Source organism: Anabrus simplex, chromosome 5, assembly GCF_040414725.1.
Source record: "Anabrus simplex isolate iqAnaSimp1 chromosome 5, ASM4041472v1, whole genome shotgun sequence".
In the NCBI taxonomy this organism is placed as follows: domain Eukaryota; kingdom Metazoa; phylum Arthropoda; class Insecta; order Orthoptera; family Tettigoniidae; genus Anabrus; species Anabrus simplex.
In genome coordinates, this window is record NC_090269.1 from 280,397,077 (window position 1) to 280,416,297 (window position 19,221).

Sequence of the window (19,221 nt, forward strand, 5' to 3'; positions counted from 1 at the left end):
GAAGTTGCATACAATCTGTATATAAATCAGTCTGCAGTGATAAGAATCAAAGGCTTTGACAAAGGAGCAACAATCGAGAAAGGAGTCAGAGAAGGATGCAGTTTGCACCCCCCTCCCTCCCTCCCTCTGCTCCTTTTTAATGTTTATGTAGAACAGGAGGTAAAGGAAATAAAAGAGAAATTTGGAAACAAAAAAATCACAGTCCAAGGAGAGGAAATCAAAACCCTGAAATTTGCCAATGATATTGTTATTTTATCTGAGTTTGCAGAAGATCTGAAAAAATTCCTGAATGGTATGAATAGTAATGGGGAAGGAGTACGAGATGAAAATAAGTCCAAAACAGATGTAATGGAGTGCAGCTGAATGAAGTCAGGTGATGCAGGAAATATTAGATTAGGAAATAAGGTGTTAAAGGAAGTAGATGAATATTGTTACTTGGATAGTAAAATAACTAACGATGGCAGAAGTAAGGATGACAGATTATGCAGACTAGCAAAAGCAAGGAAGGCCTGTCTTAGGAAAAGAAATATGTTCATTTCGAACATTGATATAGGAATTAGATGTTTTTGAAGACTTTTATCTGTATTGTGGCATTGTATGAAAGTGAAACATGGACGATAACTAGCTTAGAAAGAAAGAGAAGAGAAGCTTTTGAAATTTGGTGTTAAAAAATAATGCTGAAGGTGAGATGGGTACATTGAATCACGAATGAAGAGGTACTGAATCAAATTGGTGAGAGGAGTTCAATTTGGAAAAATTAGACCAGAGGAAGAGATAGAATGATAGGATACATCTTTAAGACACCCAGGACTTGTAGTTGCTTTTTGAGGGAAGTGGAGGTGGTAAGAACGGTAGGGGTGGACCAAGGTGTGAATGTGACAAGCAGATTACAGCGGATGTAGGATGTAGTAGTTTGGTAGTATAGGGTGCATAGAGAGCTGCATCAAACCAGTCTGTAGTACACAGCCCATTTTCACACCAGGCAAATGCTGGGGCTGTACCTTAATTAAGGCCATGGCCCTTCTACCTTCACAATCCTAGACCTTTCCCATCCTTGTGTTGCCAAAAACTAGTGCAAAGTTAATCCACTAGAAAAAATAGTGAATCCGTCTTCTGTTAATTGTCCAATATACATGTTAAATTATGCTCTTCATAATTTGCATCAACATTTCTATACACTTTTTTTTTTTTTTTTGTAGACCATGCTGACAACTCATGGCTTTGAAATTATCACTCGTTATTGCGATGGGCACTTCAGACTTTTCTTCCTCGTATTCCCCCTGATCACTGTAGCCCTTATTTTTCTCTTCTCTTATAATATCGTCAACGTTAGTATGCCCATTGAAACTTGTCCATCGTTTATTATTATGTGTGTTTCATAATTATTTGGGTTCAGAACATCACAGTTTATTTTTTGCAGTAATTCAGTTAATGGCAAATTATCACTGTCTACATGATCTTCAGCTTCAGAATGTTCAAATGATAAAAAACCTTAAAATACTGAGGTTTTTAGAAAATCCTTATTCCAAACTGAGATAAAAATGACTTTATATACAACGTAGGTGCATATACAGTATTTTCATCGATTTAGGCAAGGCAGAAGAACACTGTTTCCTCATGAGGAATACATTTGATATCGCTGAATTATGCTATGGACAAGGTGTCACTATAACAAAGTTCTACAGGATATCAAAAGGCATGGAGAGATGCAGAGTGAGAAGGTAAGGCATGTAGAAAGAACAGGACAGGTTTAGTGATGAAATGAACTGTCTGAAATGGTTTGGATGTACTTAGTTGATGAAAGAAAGGTTACCAAAACAAACAATAAAAATGCAAATTAAAGAAAGTCAGGCTGAGTAGGACAGACACATGGATTACACAGATTTGATTATGAACAACACAGTGCGACCAGATCAACAACACAGGAGAAAGAAAGGGAAGAAAACTTCATATCAGCCCCAACTTGTCTGGATTTGGATTGAGGAAACTATGATGATCATTCAACAATTTAAAATAACTAGATAATTTTCAACAGTCAGTGGATTTGAAGTTGAGATAACCGTGAAATTTAATGAACCAATCTCCTCAGATAAACCTGTTCTTTATGAGACAACTGACTTACTTACTTCACATCCTCATGTTTGGTACTTTGTAGTCAGATAATTAAAAAAATGATCTCAGTAGGATTGTCCCCATTTGTACAAGCAGATGTGCTCAGTACGAAAAGACAGCATGATATGATAGTTGGGTTGAAGGATGTAACCTCCCCAAGGTACTACAGCCCTGAAAGGCCTTGGCATGCCAAGCGACCGCTGCTCAGCCCGAAGACCTGCAGATGACGAGGTGTCGTGTGGTCAACACGATGAATCCACTCGGCCGTTATTTTTGGCTTTCTAGACCGGTGCCGCTATCTCACCATCAGATACCTCCTCAGTTCTAATCACGTAGGCTGAGTGGACCTCGACTGCCCTCAGATCCAGGTATAAATTCCTGACCTGTCTGGGAATCGAACCTGGGGCCTCTGGGTAAGAGGCAGGCACGCTACCCGTACACCACGGGGCCGGCGAAGAATGTAAACCACAAGACAATTAAAACAGTTGGTGCATAAATAAATTATGAAATAAAATTTATTCATAAACTGCCATTCTGATTGCTGTGACTATGTAGAAATGATTGCAACGTTTAACCAAAATCTCATGAATTCGCATCAAATTAAGTAGAGCCGTTGGGGTGATATGAGGCTATTCCATAACCTCTAATAAACAATCTTATCTTCAGACGTTATGTACAAAATATTTAATCTTTAGGTTATTCATTTTATGAAATGCTGCTTGCCAGGAAATATTGAGCTTTTCAACCATCAAAAATGTTAACTTGAAAGAACGTTAATTTGCTTGATAATTTAAAAATCATTAAATTCTACAATTGATTTACCTGATCCTTTTTCTGCATTTAAATTGCTTCAGTTACATTAATTTTGCATTTAACTTGCATATAATTGTACACGAGACTGAAAATTGGCTGACTCTCAATTCTGACGCTTGATCCTCCAAAATTTCTGGCGTCTTTCATAAGGAAAAAATATATAAATAAAATTCTGGAAGCTCAATCGTCAAAAATTACCAGTGTTTCATCCCAGGGTGACATGGGCTCATCAGTTGGATACCATACCTTCCCAAGACACCTTCTGCATCCTCCCAAGCTATCGTATGCACATGTGCTTATCACAGTTTCTCAATTTCTTGAGTAAGAACAGGTCATCATTGATATAACACCCAACAATATTGAAAAATGCGAAATCAATGTAAGACAAACTCGGCACCTGCATCATGAAAAATGCATGTTACAAAACAAAACAAAAAATCATTGCTGAAAATAAGCACACAAACATGTCCACAATGTAAAGAACTATGTAAGAAAAATATGTACAAAATTCACAAATTCCAGAGATACTAAATATTTGCAACCAAAATTACCTGTCCAAAATTACTCAGAAATTATTATATCGTATTGTTAATCAAACCAACCGGACCGATTTTGAAATTTTTTTCACCATTTGAAAGATGTCATTCCCGGTAACATAGGCTATGTATCATCCTGGAATATCAAAATAATGGTCCCCACTGGAACTGTGATTTAAGGAAAAATGGTAGAAATAAATCTCAAAGTTTGTATGTTTACCTGTCTGTGTTTCTTCACGTAAAAACCTAATTGCTTGCCTGTACCTTGTTCATTTGGCAATTCAACATTAGAAATTTGTTTCAGGATATTCTATTCATTCCTCCTGAGTGTTTTGTACATAAAATAATTGGACATTTCTTCATGGTGGGAAATGTTCATCTTAAGGTAAATAAGAAAATGGACAGAAATTATGCAGGCAAAAATATGTTGACCATACATTTTCAGTGGGCAAAAGAACCTTAGGACATATAAGAAAAACAAATCAGTGCCAGTTGTCAAAAGATTCATAACATTCTCTGTGTCAGGAAATTCTCCAAGTTGTATCTCATTGATATCCATATCCAGTCTTGAATTTTCAATTAATTCACTTCCTAAGTAGCTGTTTAATTCTTCTCATTTCAAGATCTTTGTTTCTGAGTTTTTTCCTTATCAGTTCTCAGTTTCCTTGGTTCAGTTTTCAGCTGTTCTTCAGCCTCTTTCTATCCTTTCCCAAATCATGCTATCATAATTAATAGCATTGTTTTCTTTTCTGTACTTCCATATGGTTCTTTTTCTGCTCTCAGGATATCATACATCATGATTATCACAATTATAGGTAACAATACACTTCCCTGTTTTAGTTCTCATGTAGGGTATTTACAATTTGTTTCAGAGTATGGAGTCTACTCCTCGAAGAGCCAAGAAACGCAAAAGTTCAGCAGGTTCTCTGCTGAATATTTCCAACTATGATGTTTTTGCTGATTGTGCAGAGTTCAGCCCAATTGTGGGTACTGGTGATAGAAAGGTCATTCCACTCTTAACACCACAACGATCGGTTCGTGAGAACTCTTCAAGGAACTCTCGAAAAAGTTGTGATATTAGTTTTCTCCATTATGACCTTTCTAGTCCGGTAACTCCAAGAAGATCGGATCGAGATGCCAGTTTTCGATCTCCCTTATCAGAAAGACAGAAGCTATGGTCGAGTGAATCTCAATTATTACCAAGAACTCCTGCCCCTCTAGGCAGTAATTCATGTAATGATGTAAACCGTACACCATCTAGTAACACTGTAGAAATGTATAAAGCCATATTAGAAGGGAAGAAAGTTGTAGAAGAAATATTGCAGCGTTCCAAAAAGAAAGCTAAACCAATTCCTTCACCAGGGAGCATTTTGACACCTGATTCATCCAAAGTGAATGGTATAACACGTTTGTTTCCTGAAGAAACACCTGGGAAAGAACCAGCTGCACAGTCAGTCAGTTTACCTTCACGGAGATACATTGATTATTCAGATTGTCCTCAGTCAAGAGAAGGGGCCAGTGAATGCTCTCCTAATACATCATTGAATAATAGTATTTCTGATGTTAACTTAGAAACATATGATGATCTTCCTCCTACACAGCCTGTATCTGCATTTATACTCAAAGGTATGTATTTGTTTTATTTAAACTGACATAAAACTGTTCGTGATTTCCAGTGTTGTTTTGCTACTTTACTGTGAATCTGTTGGTAACAGGACTCCACTTAAACAAGATAACATAGAATATTTACATGATTCTTAATCTTGTGATTGTAAGCCATAAGACCTAATATTTTACCTGGAATCAAAGTCATAGTGATGTGATATTTTCATTTAAAAAATGTGGTATGCAAGTGACATCATACAAATGGTAGCAGCATTGGTAAATGTAAATTCAGGTCCTCATTCCGAGCTAGTGTAGCTCTTTTCAGCCACACCCCCTATGGAGGTGAGAGTAGCATTGGTGAGAAGCTAATAATGATGCCACTGAGGTATCACATCATTCTCAGGATATTTACTATACATAGATACATATATTATCATTATAGACGGTTATACCTTTCAGCGTTCAGTTTGCAAGCCTCTGTGAATTTGCTACACGTCGCCACAATCCCCTATTTGCAACTAATTATGTGGCCTCATTTAGTTCTATACCTCTTATCTTTAAATCGTTAGAAACTGAGTCTAACCATCATCGTATTGGTCTCCCTCTACTTCTCTTAACCTCCATAACAGAATCCATTATTCTCCTAGGTAACCTATCCTCCTCCATTCGCCTCACATGACCCCACTACCGAAGCCGGTTTATGTGTACAGCTTCATCCATCGAGTTCATTCCTAAATTAGCCTTTATCTCCTCATTCCGAGTACCCTCCTGCCATTTTTCCCACCTATTTGTACCAGCAATCATTCTCGCTACTTTCATGTCTGTTACTTCTAACTTGTGAGTAAAATAGCCTGAGTCCATCCAGCTTTCACTCCCTAAAGCAAAGTTGGTCTGAAAACAGACCGATGTAAAGATAGTTTCGTCTGGGAGCTGACTTCCTTCTTACAGAAAACTGCTGATCGCAACTGAGAGCTCACTGGATTAGCGTTACTACACCTTGATTCAATCCCACTTACTATATTACCATCCTGGGAGAACACACAACCTAAAACATGAAATCTACGTGTTCTAGCTTTGTATCACCAATCTGACATTCAATTTTGTTGAATTTCTTACCTACTGAAATCAATTTAGTTTTTGAGAGGCTAATTTTCATACCATACTCATTGCACCTATTTTCAAGTTGTAAGATATTAGACTGCAGGCTTTCAGCACAAACTGCCATTAAGACCGAGTCATCAGTATAGGCCAGACTGCTTACTACATTTCCACCTAACTGAATCCCTCCCTGTCATTTTATACCTTTCAGCAGATGATCCATGGAAACTACGAACAGCAAAGGTGAAAGATTACAGCCTTGTTTAACCCCTGTAAGTACCCTGAACCACGAACTCATTCTACCATCAAATCTCACTGAAGCCCAGTTGTCAACATAAATGCCTTTGATTGATTTTAATAATCTACCTTTAATTCCATAGTCCCCCAGTATGGCGAACATTTTTCCCTCGGTACTCTGTCATATGCTTTATCTAGATCTACGAAACATAAACACAACTGCCTATTCATCTCGTAGCATTTTTCAATTACCTGCCGCATACTGAAGATCTGATCCTGACAGCCCCTCTGTGGTCTGAAACCACACTGGTTTTCATCCAACTTCCTCTCAGCGACTGATCGCCCTCTGTGGTCTGAAACCACACTGGTTTTCATCCAACTTCCTCTCAGCGACTGATCGCACCCTCCCTTCCAAGATGCTAGTTAATACTTTGCCTGATACAGTAATCAATGAGATACCTTGATAGTTGTTGCAATCCTTTCTGTTCCCTTGCTTATAGGTAGGTGCAATTAATGCTTTTGTCCAATCTAAATGTACCTTATCAAGACTCCATGCTAATCTTATTATTCTATGAAGCCATTTCATCCCTGCCTTCCCACTATACTTCACCATTTCAGGTCTACTTTCATCTATTCCTACTGCTTAATGACAATGGAGGTTATTTACCTTCCTTTCCACTTCCTCAAGTGTAATTTCACCAACATCATTTTCCTCCTCCTCATGAGCTTGGCTGTTCGCACCACCACCAGGAAGATTTCCTTTTATGTTGAGAAGCTGTTCAAAATATTCCCTCCACCTCTCCAGTGATTCCCTGGGATCTATTATGCGTTCACCTGAATTACTCAAAACACTGTTCATTTCCTTTTTCCCTCCCTTCCTAAGATTCTTTATTACTGTCCAGAAAGGTTTCTCTGCTGCTTGACCTAGCCTTTCCAGGTTATTACCAAAATCTTCCCAAGACTTCTTTTTGGATTCAACAACTATTTGTTTCGCTCTGTTTCTTTTACCTACGTACAGTTCCCTGTCTGCCTTGGCCCTTGTTTGGAGCCATTTCTGATAAGCCTTCTTTTTACGTTTACAAGCTGCTCTCACTTCGTTATTCTGCTAAGATGTTCGGCTTTATTTCCCATCTATACACGCAGTTGTTTCTTGGCATTCCCTTGCTGTTTCTACTATAGCATCCCTGTATGCCACCCATTCTCTTTCTATATCTTGAACCTGCTTACTGTCTAATGTTCTAAACTTCTCACTAATCATATCCACATACTTCTGTCTAATTTCCTTGTCCTGGAGATTTTCTACCCTTATCCGTTTGCAGACAGATTTCACTTTCTCTATCCTAGGCCTAGAGATAGTTAGTTCACTACAGATCGGATAGTGGTCTGTATCATCGAAAAATCCCCGGTAAACTCGTACATTCCTAACAGATTTCCTGAATTCGGTCAAGATAAAGTCTATTATGGATCTGGTATCCCTAGCCTTCCATGTGTAGCGGTGAATAGCTTTATGCCTGAAGAATGTATTCGTAACTGCTAAACCCATACTAGCACAGAAGTCCAGCAAACACTTCCCATTCCCATTAGCTTCCATATCTTCCCCACATTTACCAATGACCCTTTCATATCCTTCAGTTCTATTTTCAACTCTCGCATTGAAATCGCCCATTAGCACTATCCTATCCTTGTTGTTGACCTTGACCACGATGTCACTCAAATCTTCACAAAACTTGTCAACTTCATCCTCATCTGGACCCTCACATGGTGAATACACTGAGACAATGTCTCATCCTAATTCCTCCAACTGCCAAATCTACCCACATCATTCGCTCATTCACGTGCCAAGCAGAAATTATGTTGCGAGCATTGGTATTCCTGATAAACAGCCCTACGCCATACTCTGCCCTTCCCTTTCTAACACCCATCAAGTACACTTTATAATCTCCTATCTCTTCCTTATTATCTCCCCTTACCCGAATATCACTTACTCCTAACACATCCAGATGCGTCTTGTTTGCTGACTCAGCCAGTTCTACTTTCTTTCTTCCATAAGCCCCATTAATATTGATAGCTCCCCATCGAATTCCATTTTGTTGCAAGTTGTTTCCAAGGAGTCCCTCACCTGTCAAATGGGAGTGGGACTCCGTTACTCCCATAGGTCCGAGGCTTGCTTAAAATGTTGTGAGCTCGGTAAATTCATGAAGCAAGATGCTACCCTACTTGCACATAGTCTAAGTGAGGATCTCTCCTCTAACGGGTTATGGACCAGCGGTGGATTATATAGCCGCCTGAGAACAAGGAGGGCCATTACTCGGAGTATGTCCGAGATGCCCACTTCCATTCCGTAGCAAGTGGTATCCCGATTCTCAGGACCACTTACTAGGCCGCTCAACCGTTGCCCATGGTTCACAAACTAGGAGATGACTACAGTAACCCACACCATGAACCATTATTTTCTATTTTTTCTACAATTTATTTTTAATTTAAAAATGATTATCTTTTGGATTTTTGCTATGTCAAAGAAAACAATGAGATATGCTTTACATTTTAAGGAGTTTTTGCTCCAGAAGAGGAAACATGTCTGTCCACGAGAAAGACTTCTCTAACAATGGTGGTTTGAATTGTAAATACCGGACTGTTGGTCAATTGTAAGTGGTACTCGTGTCCGTCACTAGATGGCTCACTGTATGCTAGCCTTCTGACTGGGAGTAGCGTGCATCACCATTTAAGAATGGTGAAAGCTTCACAGCCTGTACTTTTTTGTTATTACATGACAAGTATCTTACAGACTTCTTCCTTGTCTTTTATCTTTTCTACTCTTACAGCATCTTTTAACTGAATGTGTGTGTGTTTTAATAATCTTCAGAGATATTCTCCACTTCATAGCAGCAGCAAATGTCACACTTGTCCTTTTACAGTTGATATAGCAACAGGTGCTGTTCCTTGAACACGCTTTCAAGCATGAAGTGGCTTAGTTATGGATTTTTTGCTGGGCTGAGTGCCTCAGACAGTTAAGGCGCTGGCCTTCTAACCCCAACTTGGCAGGTTCGATCCTGGCTCAATCCGGTGGTATTTGAAGGTGCTCAAATACGACAGTCTTGTGTCGGTAGATTTACTGGCACGTAAAAGAACTCCTGCGGGGCTAAATTCTGGCACCTCGGTGTCTCCGAAGACCGTAAAATTAGTTAGTGGGACGTAAAGCAAATAACATTATTATTATTATTGTTATTATTAGTTATGGATTTTTAGTTTCTTTACATTACTTAACATAAAGATTGAACAACTGAATCAGAGATGTAATGACTGATACAAAATATTTTCCTTAAGTAATGTGCTGACGTCTAGGGCAAGGAATCAAAAATGAATATATTTTATATTATCTTTCTTTTTGTACTATCCAGCAGGACTCGTACAATAAACTTCAGACATTGGCACCATACCATCCAAATTCTTCCCATCATCTATCCAGTAACTTACGGTACTATATTTCTTGATTCCAAGAGTTGCTAAAATACATCCTTTCGCTCATTTGCTTTTCTTCAGTGACAATTATGCACCAGGGTATCCTGTCATCTTGATTTCTCACTAGTTCTTCTCAGTTTGACTGGAACTTTTTGGACAATATTAATAATGTACGTTTTTTCTTTGATCACGGTTTGGTTTGTTTTTTGTTAAAAATATTTTTCTCTTCTGGTTTTATGGGATTGCTGCCACAAATTTAAGATTTTTTGCAAATATCTGAACTGAAAGTGGGCCCCATTTTTCTTTCACTTCTCAGTGTGATATGGAAAACCTTGCCTTCTTTTGTTCTCTGGTATCTGAGATAGGACTCTCCAACCATACACATTTTTTATTTGCTCTCTTTTTCCAAACTGTAGGATCTGATATAGCAGTTTAGCCTTTCACGGCCGGCACTACAAATCATGTCAGTGTTTTCTGGACTTGTAGGTCGTGGTCCAGGAGCAAGTGATTGTCCCGACGTTTCACCGAAGACTGCGTTTGGCATTGTCAAGGATATCGACTGCTGACTTTGATAGCAGTGAAGCTCTCACTGAGAGTCTTCAGTCTTCGGTGAAATGTTGGGACAATCACTTGCTTCTGGACCACGGCCTACAAGCCCGGAAAACACTGACAAGTAGGATCAGAACCATGCAATACTATAAAACAATTGGGCACTACTTAGGACAGGGATGGCAAACCTATGCCACGTGTGTCCCTGGGTGACACACGAGCACGATTTTGGTGGCACACCACATGCACATATTAACATTTTTATGTATGTTTTGTACTATAGACTATACGTATCTCGCGTATCATATAGTCAGTGTTTCAGGTTTAATCAATAATGAAAATCTAAATTCTAGTTCCAATCGGAAGTGCATTATGGCAACACTGATACATCCGGAAGTCAAGTGAGATAAATGTCAGATGCGGCTGATGAGCCATTCCCTCACCCACATCAGTCAATTAATGAAGTTTGGCTTGTTTGTGGTTGCCAGCATCGCGTAATTATTCTTAGTGAGTAACTGTTTACTGTTTTGAATTTTGTAAGACAAATAGTTGCTAAGAGATTATCCCAATTTCAAGATTTGGAGAAACTATCTCACTTTATTTCAAAACCTCATATTGCACAAATGACTGATATTAAGGTCAATTTTTTGAGTGGTTAGATATTGACAGTTTAGAAATGGAGTTGACTGAATTTCAAGAAAGCAGTACATGGGTGAACAAATTCGTTCAACTGGGTGAAGCATTGATGAAAATCGAGTGTGCTGTTGATGGTGAAGAGTCTCTCCAGAAGCTGGAGAACTTAATACTAGAACAGTGGAACAGCCTCCCACAAATGTTTTCGGCCATGAAGATATTTGCTACAGCGCTACTTACTTTGTTTGGACCATAGTACGCCTGCGAGCAGCTGTTTCTACAATTAACATCGTGAAGTCAACAGTTAGAAACCGTCTTAGTTCAGATCTAAGTGTTACTCGCGTGTTATTAAAGACAACAGTAATGAGCCTAACATAAATGACATGGCTACTAAGTATTTTTGTGGTATTGGGAAAATATGACCATGAAACATGTAATCAAATGTATTATTTTTATAATGCATATATGTATAAGTCATAATGTATTATGGAACACAATTTTGAATTAGGAATGAAAGTCAGTGATGGTAGTGGTGGTGGGGTTGTAGCCATTATAAACAAAAATAACAAGTGGCACAATAGACAGTTGAGAATAATAAACCAGACTTGAAATGGCACACTAGTTGGAAAAGGTTTGCCATCCCTGACTTAGGATAATCTTATGCTGACGTAAGTGATGAAGATCGGCAATATTTTCCACCAACCTGGAGGCAGTGGAGATATGCAGTGTTGCTCTAATAGCGGTGTAGTTCATTCTGTTTAGAAATTCATGGTACTACTTGGCCTAAGCTGTGCAGAATGACAATACTAGACAAGCAAATATAAGAAGAAAATTGTCGCATAGGTTTCTCCAGTTCATAAACTTGACCATAGTAGGTGCTATTATTTATTCCTGTATTGACTTGTCTACTCTTATTTAAAACTATTTAAACTAGTACAGTATTATGGTTGAATCTGTCTTGTCAGTACACTTCAAAATTCTTCGAATATTGTCATCAGCTAACATCAAAGGCTAACTTTTTACAGCATCAAAAATAAGAAACAATATAACAATTTTCATTTGTTTAGCCTAAATTTAAATATTATATAACAATTTAAAATATCGATGAATAAACTGTTATTAATGGTACATTACGAAATTTCTCATTTAAAATAATCAATATTAAAATGATAAATGAGAATCACTTCTTAAATAAACTCACATATATTTCTTCTTTTTTACACTTTTCTTCTCTAAATGATTAAATGCTAGTTTGTATAATGGAATTTCATCTGAATTTTTTTCACTTAAAGTCTAATCAAAATTATTTTTCTGTGCAAGATAAATTTCTCAATTTTCCAAAACATTAATGAATTTACCTTTATGGGTCGAATGTATTAATTCCATGTCACTATTATTGTCTGTGAATTCATGATTATTTTTTACCATGTGTTCTACCAGTGCTAAAATCTCTTATGTTTAAATTTAGAAATTTATATTTCACAGAAAAATAGCTTTGATTTAGTTTAAATGAAAGAATTACAAATGAAAATCCATTATATATAATAGCATTTAATCATTTAGGAAAAAAAGATAAGATTTGAGTTTATTTTAAGAAGTGATTCTCATTTAACATCACCTTAATATTGAACACCTTATGTGATAGTAATTTCCTAATGTAGGCCTACCATTAATAATTGTTTATTCATTGATGCAAATTGTGATATATTAGCTCTTTAAATTTAGGCTAAACGATGAAAATCCACAAACCTACTCCGCTGGCGTAGCAGGGGGGGCGGAGGTGATACTCCCATGTGGGGCGTTCCAGGTGGTGGACAGGGGGGTCCTAACCGGCTCGCTGGTGGACTGTGAGTGGGTGACGCAGATGAAGAATACACCCACGGTATCCCCTGCCTGTCGTAAGGGGCGACCAAAGGATGATCAAATTAGAACCGTGATACTACTTGTAATTAGTACCACCACGCAGGGAACACCATGGATTGCTTTTACTTGCGCGTAGTACCACTATGTTAGGTACACAATAGGTTTGTAATTAGTAGTAACAATGTGTGCTCAGGATGCATTTTACAGTACCTGTGATTCGTACCACTATATGAGCGACACCACGGTTCTGCCTTGCCTGTGAATAGTACACACTATGTGAGGAACACCACGGGATAGTGCGAGTCCCTGTAGTTAGTCCACTTATCTGAAGAACACCATAGGTTTGCGTTGCCTGTAAATAGCGACACAATGTGCAAAACACCGTAGGTCTGTGTTACATGTGTGCATTACATTACTTGTGAGTAGTACCATAATGTGTGGAATACCGTGAGTCTACGCTACTTTTGATTAGTACCGCAACATGACAAATACCATGGTTCTACTTTCATAGTGATAAGTACCATTATGACGGGCCAATGACCTGGATTTTGGATCCGTTTAGACTACAAGCATCATCGATTCAGTATTGTGCTTTAGAAGCAGTCGCTTGGTCAGTAATACTATTATTTAACGCTAGTTTCTGGGAATGTGGGGGCATTGTGGGTCGGATCCACTGATTGTTTTAACTTCATATCCAGCCATCCGTTCATTCTTCGTCCTCACGTTTTGAATTCTGGTCAGTGGAGGATTACGGATTTTCAATTGTCCTTACATTTTGTGCCATTAGGGGCCGATGACCTAGATGTTAGGCCTCTTTAAACAACAAGCATCATCATCATCATCAGACAATGAAAATTGTTACATTGTTTCTTATTCCATGATGTTGTAATTAAGGTAGACTTTATTGATCGCTAATGAAGAGAATGTTTATCATCCTCGAAATACCGTATGTTCGATGAGTAACAGAGAGTGTATTGATGAGGTGCATTCAACCATAATACTATTTAAAATAGTTATTAATACATTTAGGTTTCTTTCTGCCTTGTCGTCTTTCCCTAGAAGTTGACTTCTCTCACATGTTTGTCTGCATAACATATCTTGGTTATTCAGTTGGGAATGACATGAAAAATTCAAATGTATTACATGACAAAAAGCAAGTCAAAGTCATCTCTGTACAGGCTCTCAAGACCCTCGGAGGGGTGGAAGGTAAAGGCTTCCACTATCAGTACCCTCGGCACTTGACGGGGCAGAATGTTTAGCTCTATACCCAGCCGCCTTTGCCCCCCAGAAATCAACCTGGTACTCATTTTTGGTTTAGGCTGAATGAACCTCAGGGTCATATGCCTGAAAGTGGAAATCTCGTTTCTTAAATTTTACTTCTTACTGATGGGGAATGAACCCACATCCTTCTGGGCAAACAGAGCATGACCTTATCACCTCAGCCAGGTAGCCCCTTTATCGCATGGCAGCATGGCAAATTTAAGAGTGGATAAATTGTACAAGAAGAAAGCGCTGAAGAAATTCAAAATCAGCTCTACAACATAATTTCTCTGATAAATATCATATATAAGGGTGTACGAAGTCTTAGTTAAAACAACCTATGATATACATTACTTTTGGATTAAAAAAAAGAGCATTGACAAAATTAAAAAGTGGAGGAATATGCGTTTTCAGAAGTAGGTAAATAAGTCCTCCATGACTAAATTTTGGCTGGAATTTAATCATTAAGATGCTGTAGTAGACAATTATAGAATTGGTCTCATTTGCTCTTTTGGGCTCCAACTTGGCTTCGTTCAAATTCAGAAATAAAATGCATGGCCTGTCAGATTAATGTCATTAAAACAAACTAGAAACAAGAGTGGTAATTTTGGATATAGCCATATGTAGAAATGTGCTTTTCCTGTGAGGTCCCATTGAAAGTTCTTCAATTTGTTGGAATAAGTAGTGCAGGTTGCACATACATACATTATCATTAAAGACTGTTATGCCTTTCAGCGTTCAGTCTTCAAGCCTCTGTGAATTTACTAAACGTCGCCACAGTCCTCTGTTTGCAACTAGTGCTGTGACCTTACGTAGTTCTATACCTCTTATCTTTAAATCGTTAGAAACTGAGTCTAACCATAGTCGTCTTGGTCTCCCTCAACTTCTCTTACTCTCCATAACAGAGTCCATTATTCTCCTAGGTAACCTATCCTTCTCCATTCGCCTCGCATCACCCCACTACTGAAGCCGGTTTATGCGTACAACTTCATCCATCGATTTCATTCCTAAATTAACCTTTATCTCCTCATTCCGAGTACCCTCCTCCCATTGTTCCCACCCATTTGTACCAGCAATCATTCTCGCTACTTTCATGTCTGTTACTTCTAACTTATGAACAAGATATCCAGAGTCCACGCAGCTTTCGCTCCCATAAAACAAAGTTGGTCTGAAAACAGACTGATGTAAAGATAGTTTCGTCTGGGAGCTGACTTCCTTCTTACAGAATACTGTTTATCACAACTGCGAGCTCGCTGTATTAGCTTTACTACACGTTGATTCAATCTCGCTTACTATATTACCATCCTGTGAGAACACACAACCTAAATACTTGAAATTATCAACCTGTTCTAGCTTTGTATCACCAATATGACATTCAGTACTGTTGAATTTCTTACCAACTGACATCAATTTAGTCTTCAAATGGCTAATTTTCATACCATACTCATTGCACTTATTTTCAAGTTACAAGATATTAGACTGCAGGCTTTTCGCACAATCTGCCATTAAGACCAAGTCGTCAGCTTAGGCCAGACTGCTTACTACATTTCCACCTAAGTGAATCCCTCCCAGCCGTTTTATACCTTTCAGCAGATGATCCATGTAAACTATCAGAAATAAATTCGGGCACAACTCTCAATAATATAATTGATTAGAAAAATTTATTAAAACTCTCTGTCTCAACTCAACTCTACACTCAACAACACATTGCGCCATTACTCAGCACAAAAACAAAAGAATCGCAGTTTTAGTCATAGAGTAAATATAAATTTAGCGTGGTTTCGGTGTGAGAAGGTTGGCGACACAATCTCTGGATAAAACAATTGAATAATCAAAAAACACTGCCATAGATATGAAAAATACTACACACACTACAAACTATTTTTCTCATCGTGTCAAATTTTTAATGAAACTAAATACAGAAGAATAATTATTAATTCCAATACCTCCCCTTGTCATAAAAATTTGACCACAAACACAAATAAAAGAGTTAGCAACCCAGTAGATAAACATGTGGACGCTAATCAACAAGTCCTAACAAGTTCCTAAATATAGAAGTTTCCTCCACTAACAATGCCTTTGTGAAAACATCTGCCACATTTTCATCTGATGGTGCATACACAAACTTTACCAATCCCTTGGCCACAATGTCCTTTACGAACAAATAGCGAACATCCATATGTTTAGTTTTCTCAGACACAACATCAGTTGAGCTCACATGTATAGCACCTTGATTATCACAAAGAATTTGAATTGGCACTTTAACGTAATTACAATCATCAAATTCATTGAAAACATTATGCAACCACAACATTATTTTTGTGCGCACCACCACTGATACAAACTCAGCCTCCACAGTTGAAGTAGCAACAATCTGTTGTTTCTTACTAGACCACATAACTGGACAACCAGCAATTTTGCACACATACCCAGAAATAGATTTCCTGTCCTCAGAGTTAGCATAATCAGCATCGCAATAAACACTCATTGAATCATCACGAGCTTTGTAGCATACGGTAACTTCACACATCTTGTTTTCTTCGCATATCTAAACGCTTTCTTTATTCTTAGCCAGTCTTTTACGCTAGGGTTCTGAGAGTACTGTCTCAGCTTGCAAACCGCAAAGGATATGTCCGGTCTTGTATTGTTGGCTGTATAAAGTAGATTGCCTACAGCCTTTTGATACAAAGTCTGATTTCAACTATCGGCCTCCCCTCAAATCCTCTTGTCCCCTACATCCAACGGAGCAACACATCCTTTGGCATTTTCTAAGTTATACTCATGTATCAGATTATCAATGTATTTGCATTGATCACCATACACCGCATCTTTGGTTACAGTCATAGACATCGATAAAAAAATCTTAATTTGCCCAAGATCAAGTCTAGATAGCAACACAACTCTGACTTAAACTACTCCAAAACTTCAACAATACCAATAGCTATCATATCATCAACATACACTCCAACTAGCATATTTTTACCGAAGTACACACATGGTTCACAAACAGATCTTTAAGACTTATTGACTTCAAGACATCATCAAAACAAATGTTCCAGTCCTTTGAACTTTGGTGTAAACCATACATACTTTTCTTTAACTTGTAGACACAATTGGGTTTTCTTTTCAAAACCTCTTGGTTGCTCCACAAACACTTCCTCCTTAATGTTACTCTTTAGAAATGCTGCATCTACATCATAATGTTGAATATTCCAACCTTTGACAATTGCAAGAGCAATCAGGATTCTGACAGTCTCGCCTCAAAACAGGACTATAAGTATCATTATAATCAACACCCTCTACCTGCTTATAACCTAAAGCTACAAGCCTAGCCCTGTAAATGTTCTCATTACAATCAAGTTGATTCTGAACACCCATTTTGTCCCAATAATATTTCCCTTTGGTCTCTCTACCAATTCCCAACACTCATTTTTCTCAAAATTACTTAGCTCCTTCTCCATTGCTGATTTCCATTTTTCATATTCAGGACCAGTCAAAGCCATGGCACTCTTTGGTAAACTGTCAGTTACAGCAGACACAACATGCAAATTACTTCCAATGCAACCCACACACTCTCGTCTGTTTCTGATTCTCTGTGACCTACGTAGTTCAGGAATTATGGATTCTTCCTGCACTTCAGCATTGATGTTATTCACACTGATTTCAGGACCTATCTCTGGCTCATCTATTACTTGCTCATCAGTTCTGCGCACCAAGTCAGATTCATTATCAGAGTCAAACAAACTTAAATCTACGACTAATGGTTTCTCACATGACTTAGCAGGTAACACAGTAGCAGTTCCTTCCTTAGTTTTCATGGGAAACACTCTCCTCAAGTACTACATTTCTGGACAAAACAACACACTTGTTTTCAAAGTCCCACAGCCTATAACCTCTTCTATTGTCAGGATAGCCCAAAAAGACACATTCCTTTGCTCTAGACTGTAATTTCTCAGCTTTGTTATGTTCTTCATATGCCCAGGCACGACATCCAAATACTCTGATATAGATGTTGATTCCCATAGGGAATCTGAAATATTTGTTCCGAATGAGTAAATTTATAATACCAATATAAATGGTCCGTTATTGGACATTATAAATTTTCCAGCTAACTCATTCCTGGTTCGAGTTGGCCGTGCGCGTAGAGGCGCGCGGCTGTGAGCTTGCATCCGGGAGATAGTAGGTTCGAATCCCACTATCGGCAGCCCTGAAGATGGTTTTCCGTGGTTTCCCATTTTCACACCAGGCAAATGCTGGGGCTGTACCTTAATTAAGGCCACGGCCGCTTCCTTCCAACTCCTAGGCCTTTCCTATCCCATCGTCGCCATAAGACCTATCTGTGTCGGTGCGACGTAAAGCCCCTAGCAAAAAACATTCCTGGTTGCCAGCGTTTCGCCCTCGTGTGCTAGGCTGGGCTCATCAGTTGGTACCTAGCACACCTACCAAGACGCTGGCTAGTGCATACCGTGGAGGCCACTGCGTAAGCTAATTGAAGCCACCGGCAGTGCCAATGCACTATGAGACACTTTGTCCCATTATCAAAAATTGATGCCTGCTTGGCCAGGTACCAACTGATAAGCCCACCCTAGCACACGAGGGCGAAACGCTGGCAACCAGGAATGAGTTAGCTGGAAAATTTATAATGTCCAATAACGGACCATTTATATTGGTATTATAAATTTACTCATTCGGAACAAATATTTCAGATTCCCTATGGGAATCAACATCTACATCATCTGATGGCCAAGCAGGCATCAATTTTTGATAATGGGACAAAGTGTCTCATAGTGCATTGGCACTGCCGGTGGCTTCAATTAGCTTACGCAGTGGCCTCCACGGTATGCACTAGCCAGCGTCTTGGTAGGTGTGCTAGGTACCAACTGATGAGCCCAGCCTAGCACACGAGGGCGAAACGCTGGCAACCAGGAATGAGTTAGCTGGAAAATTTATAATGTCCAATAACGGACCATTTATATTGGTATTATCCAAATACTCTCATTCTACAAATTTCCTCTTCAGACAATTTTTTGTTAAACCACAACTCATAGGGTACATT

The 19,221-nt window shown here is 38.5% G+C and overlaps 1 protein-coding gene across 4 annotated transcripts in view; it reads left to right on the forward strand.

The window, feature by feature from the left end:
* Nucleotides 1–19,221, forward strand: part of MCPH1 (Microcephalin) — a 130,794-nt gene that overhangs the window by 42,004 nt on the left and 69,569 nt on the right. For all 4 annotated transcript variants that reach the window (XM_067147408.2, XM_067147411.2, XM_067147409.2 and 1 more), the window contains exon 2: nucleotides 4,334–5,087. In XM_067147408.2, the coding sequence (XP_067003509.2) occupies nucleotides 4,337–5,087 (751 nt within the window). In that variant the 5' untranslated portion in view covers nucleotides 4,334–4,336. The remainder of the gene's footprint in view (nucleotides 1–4,333; nucleotides 5,088–19,221) is intronic.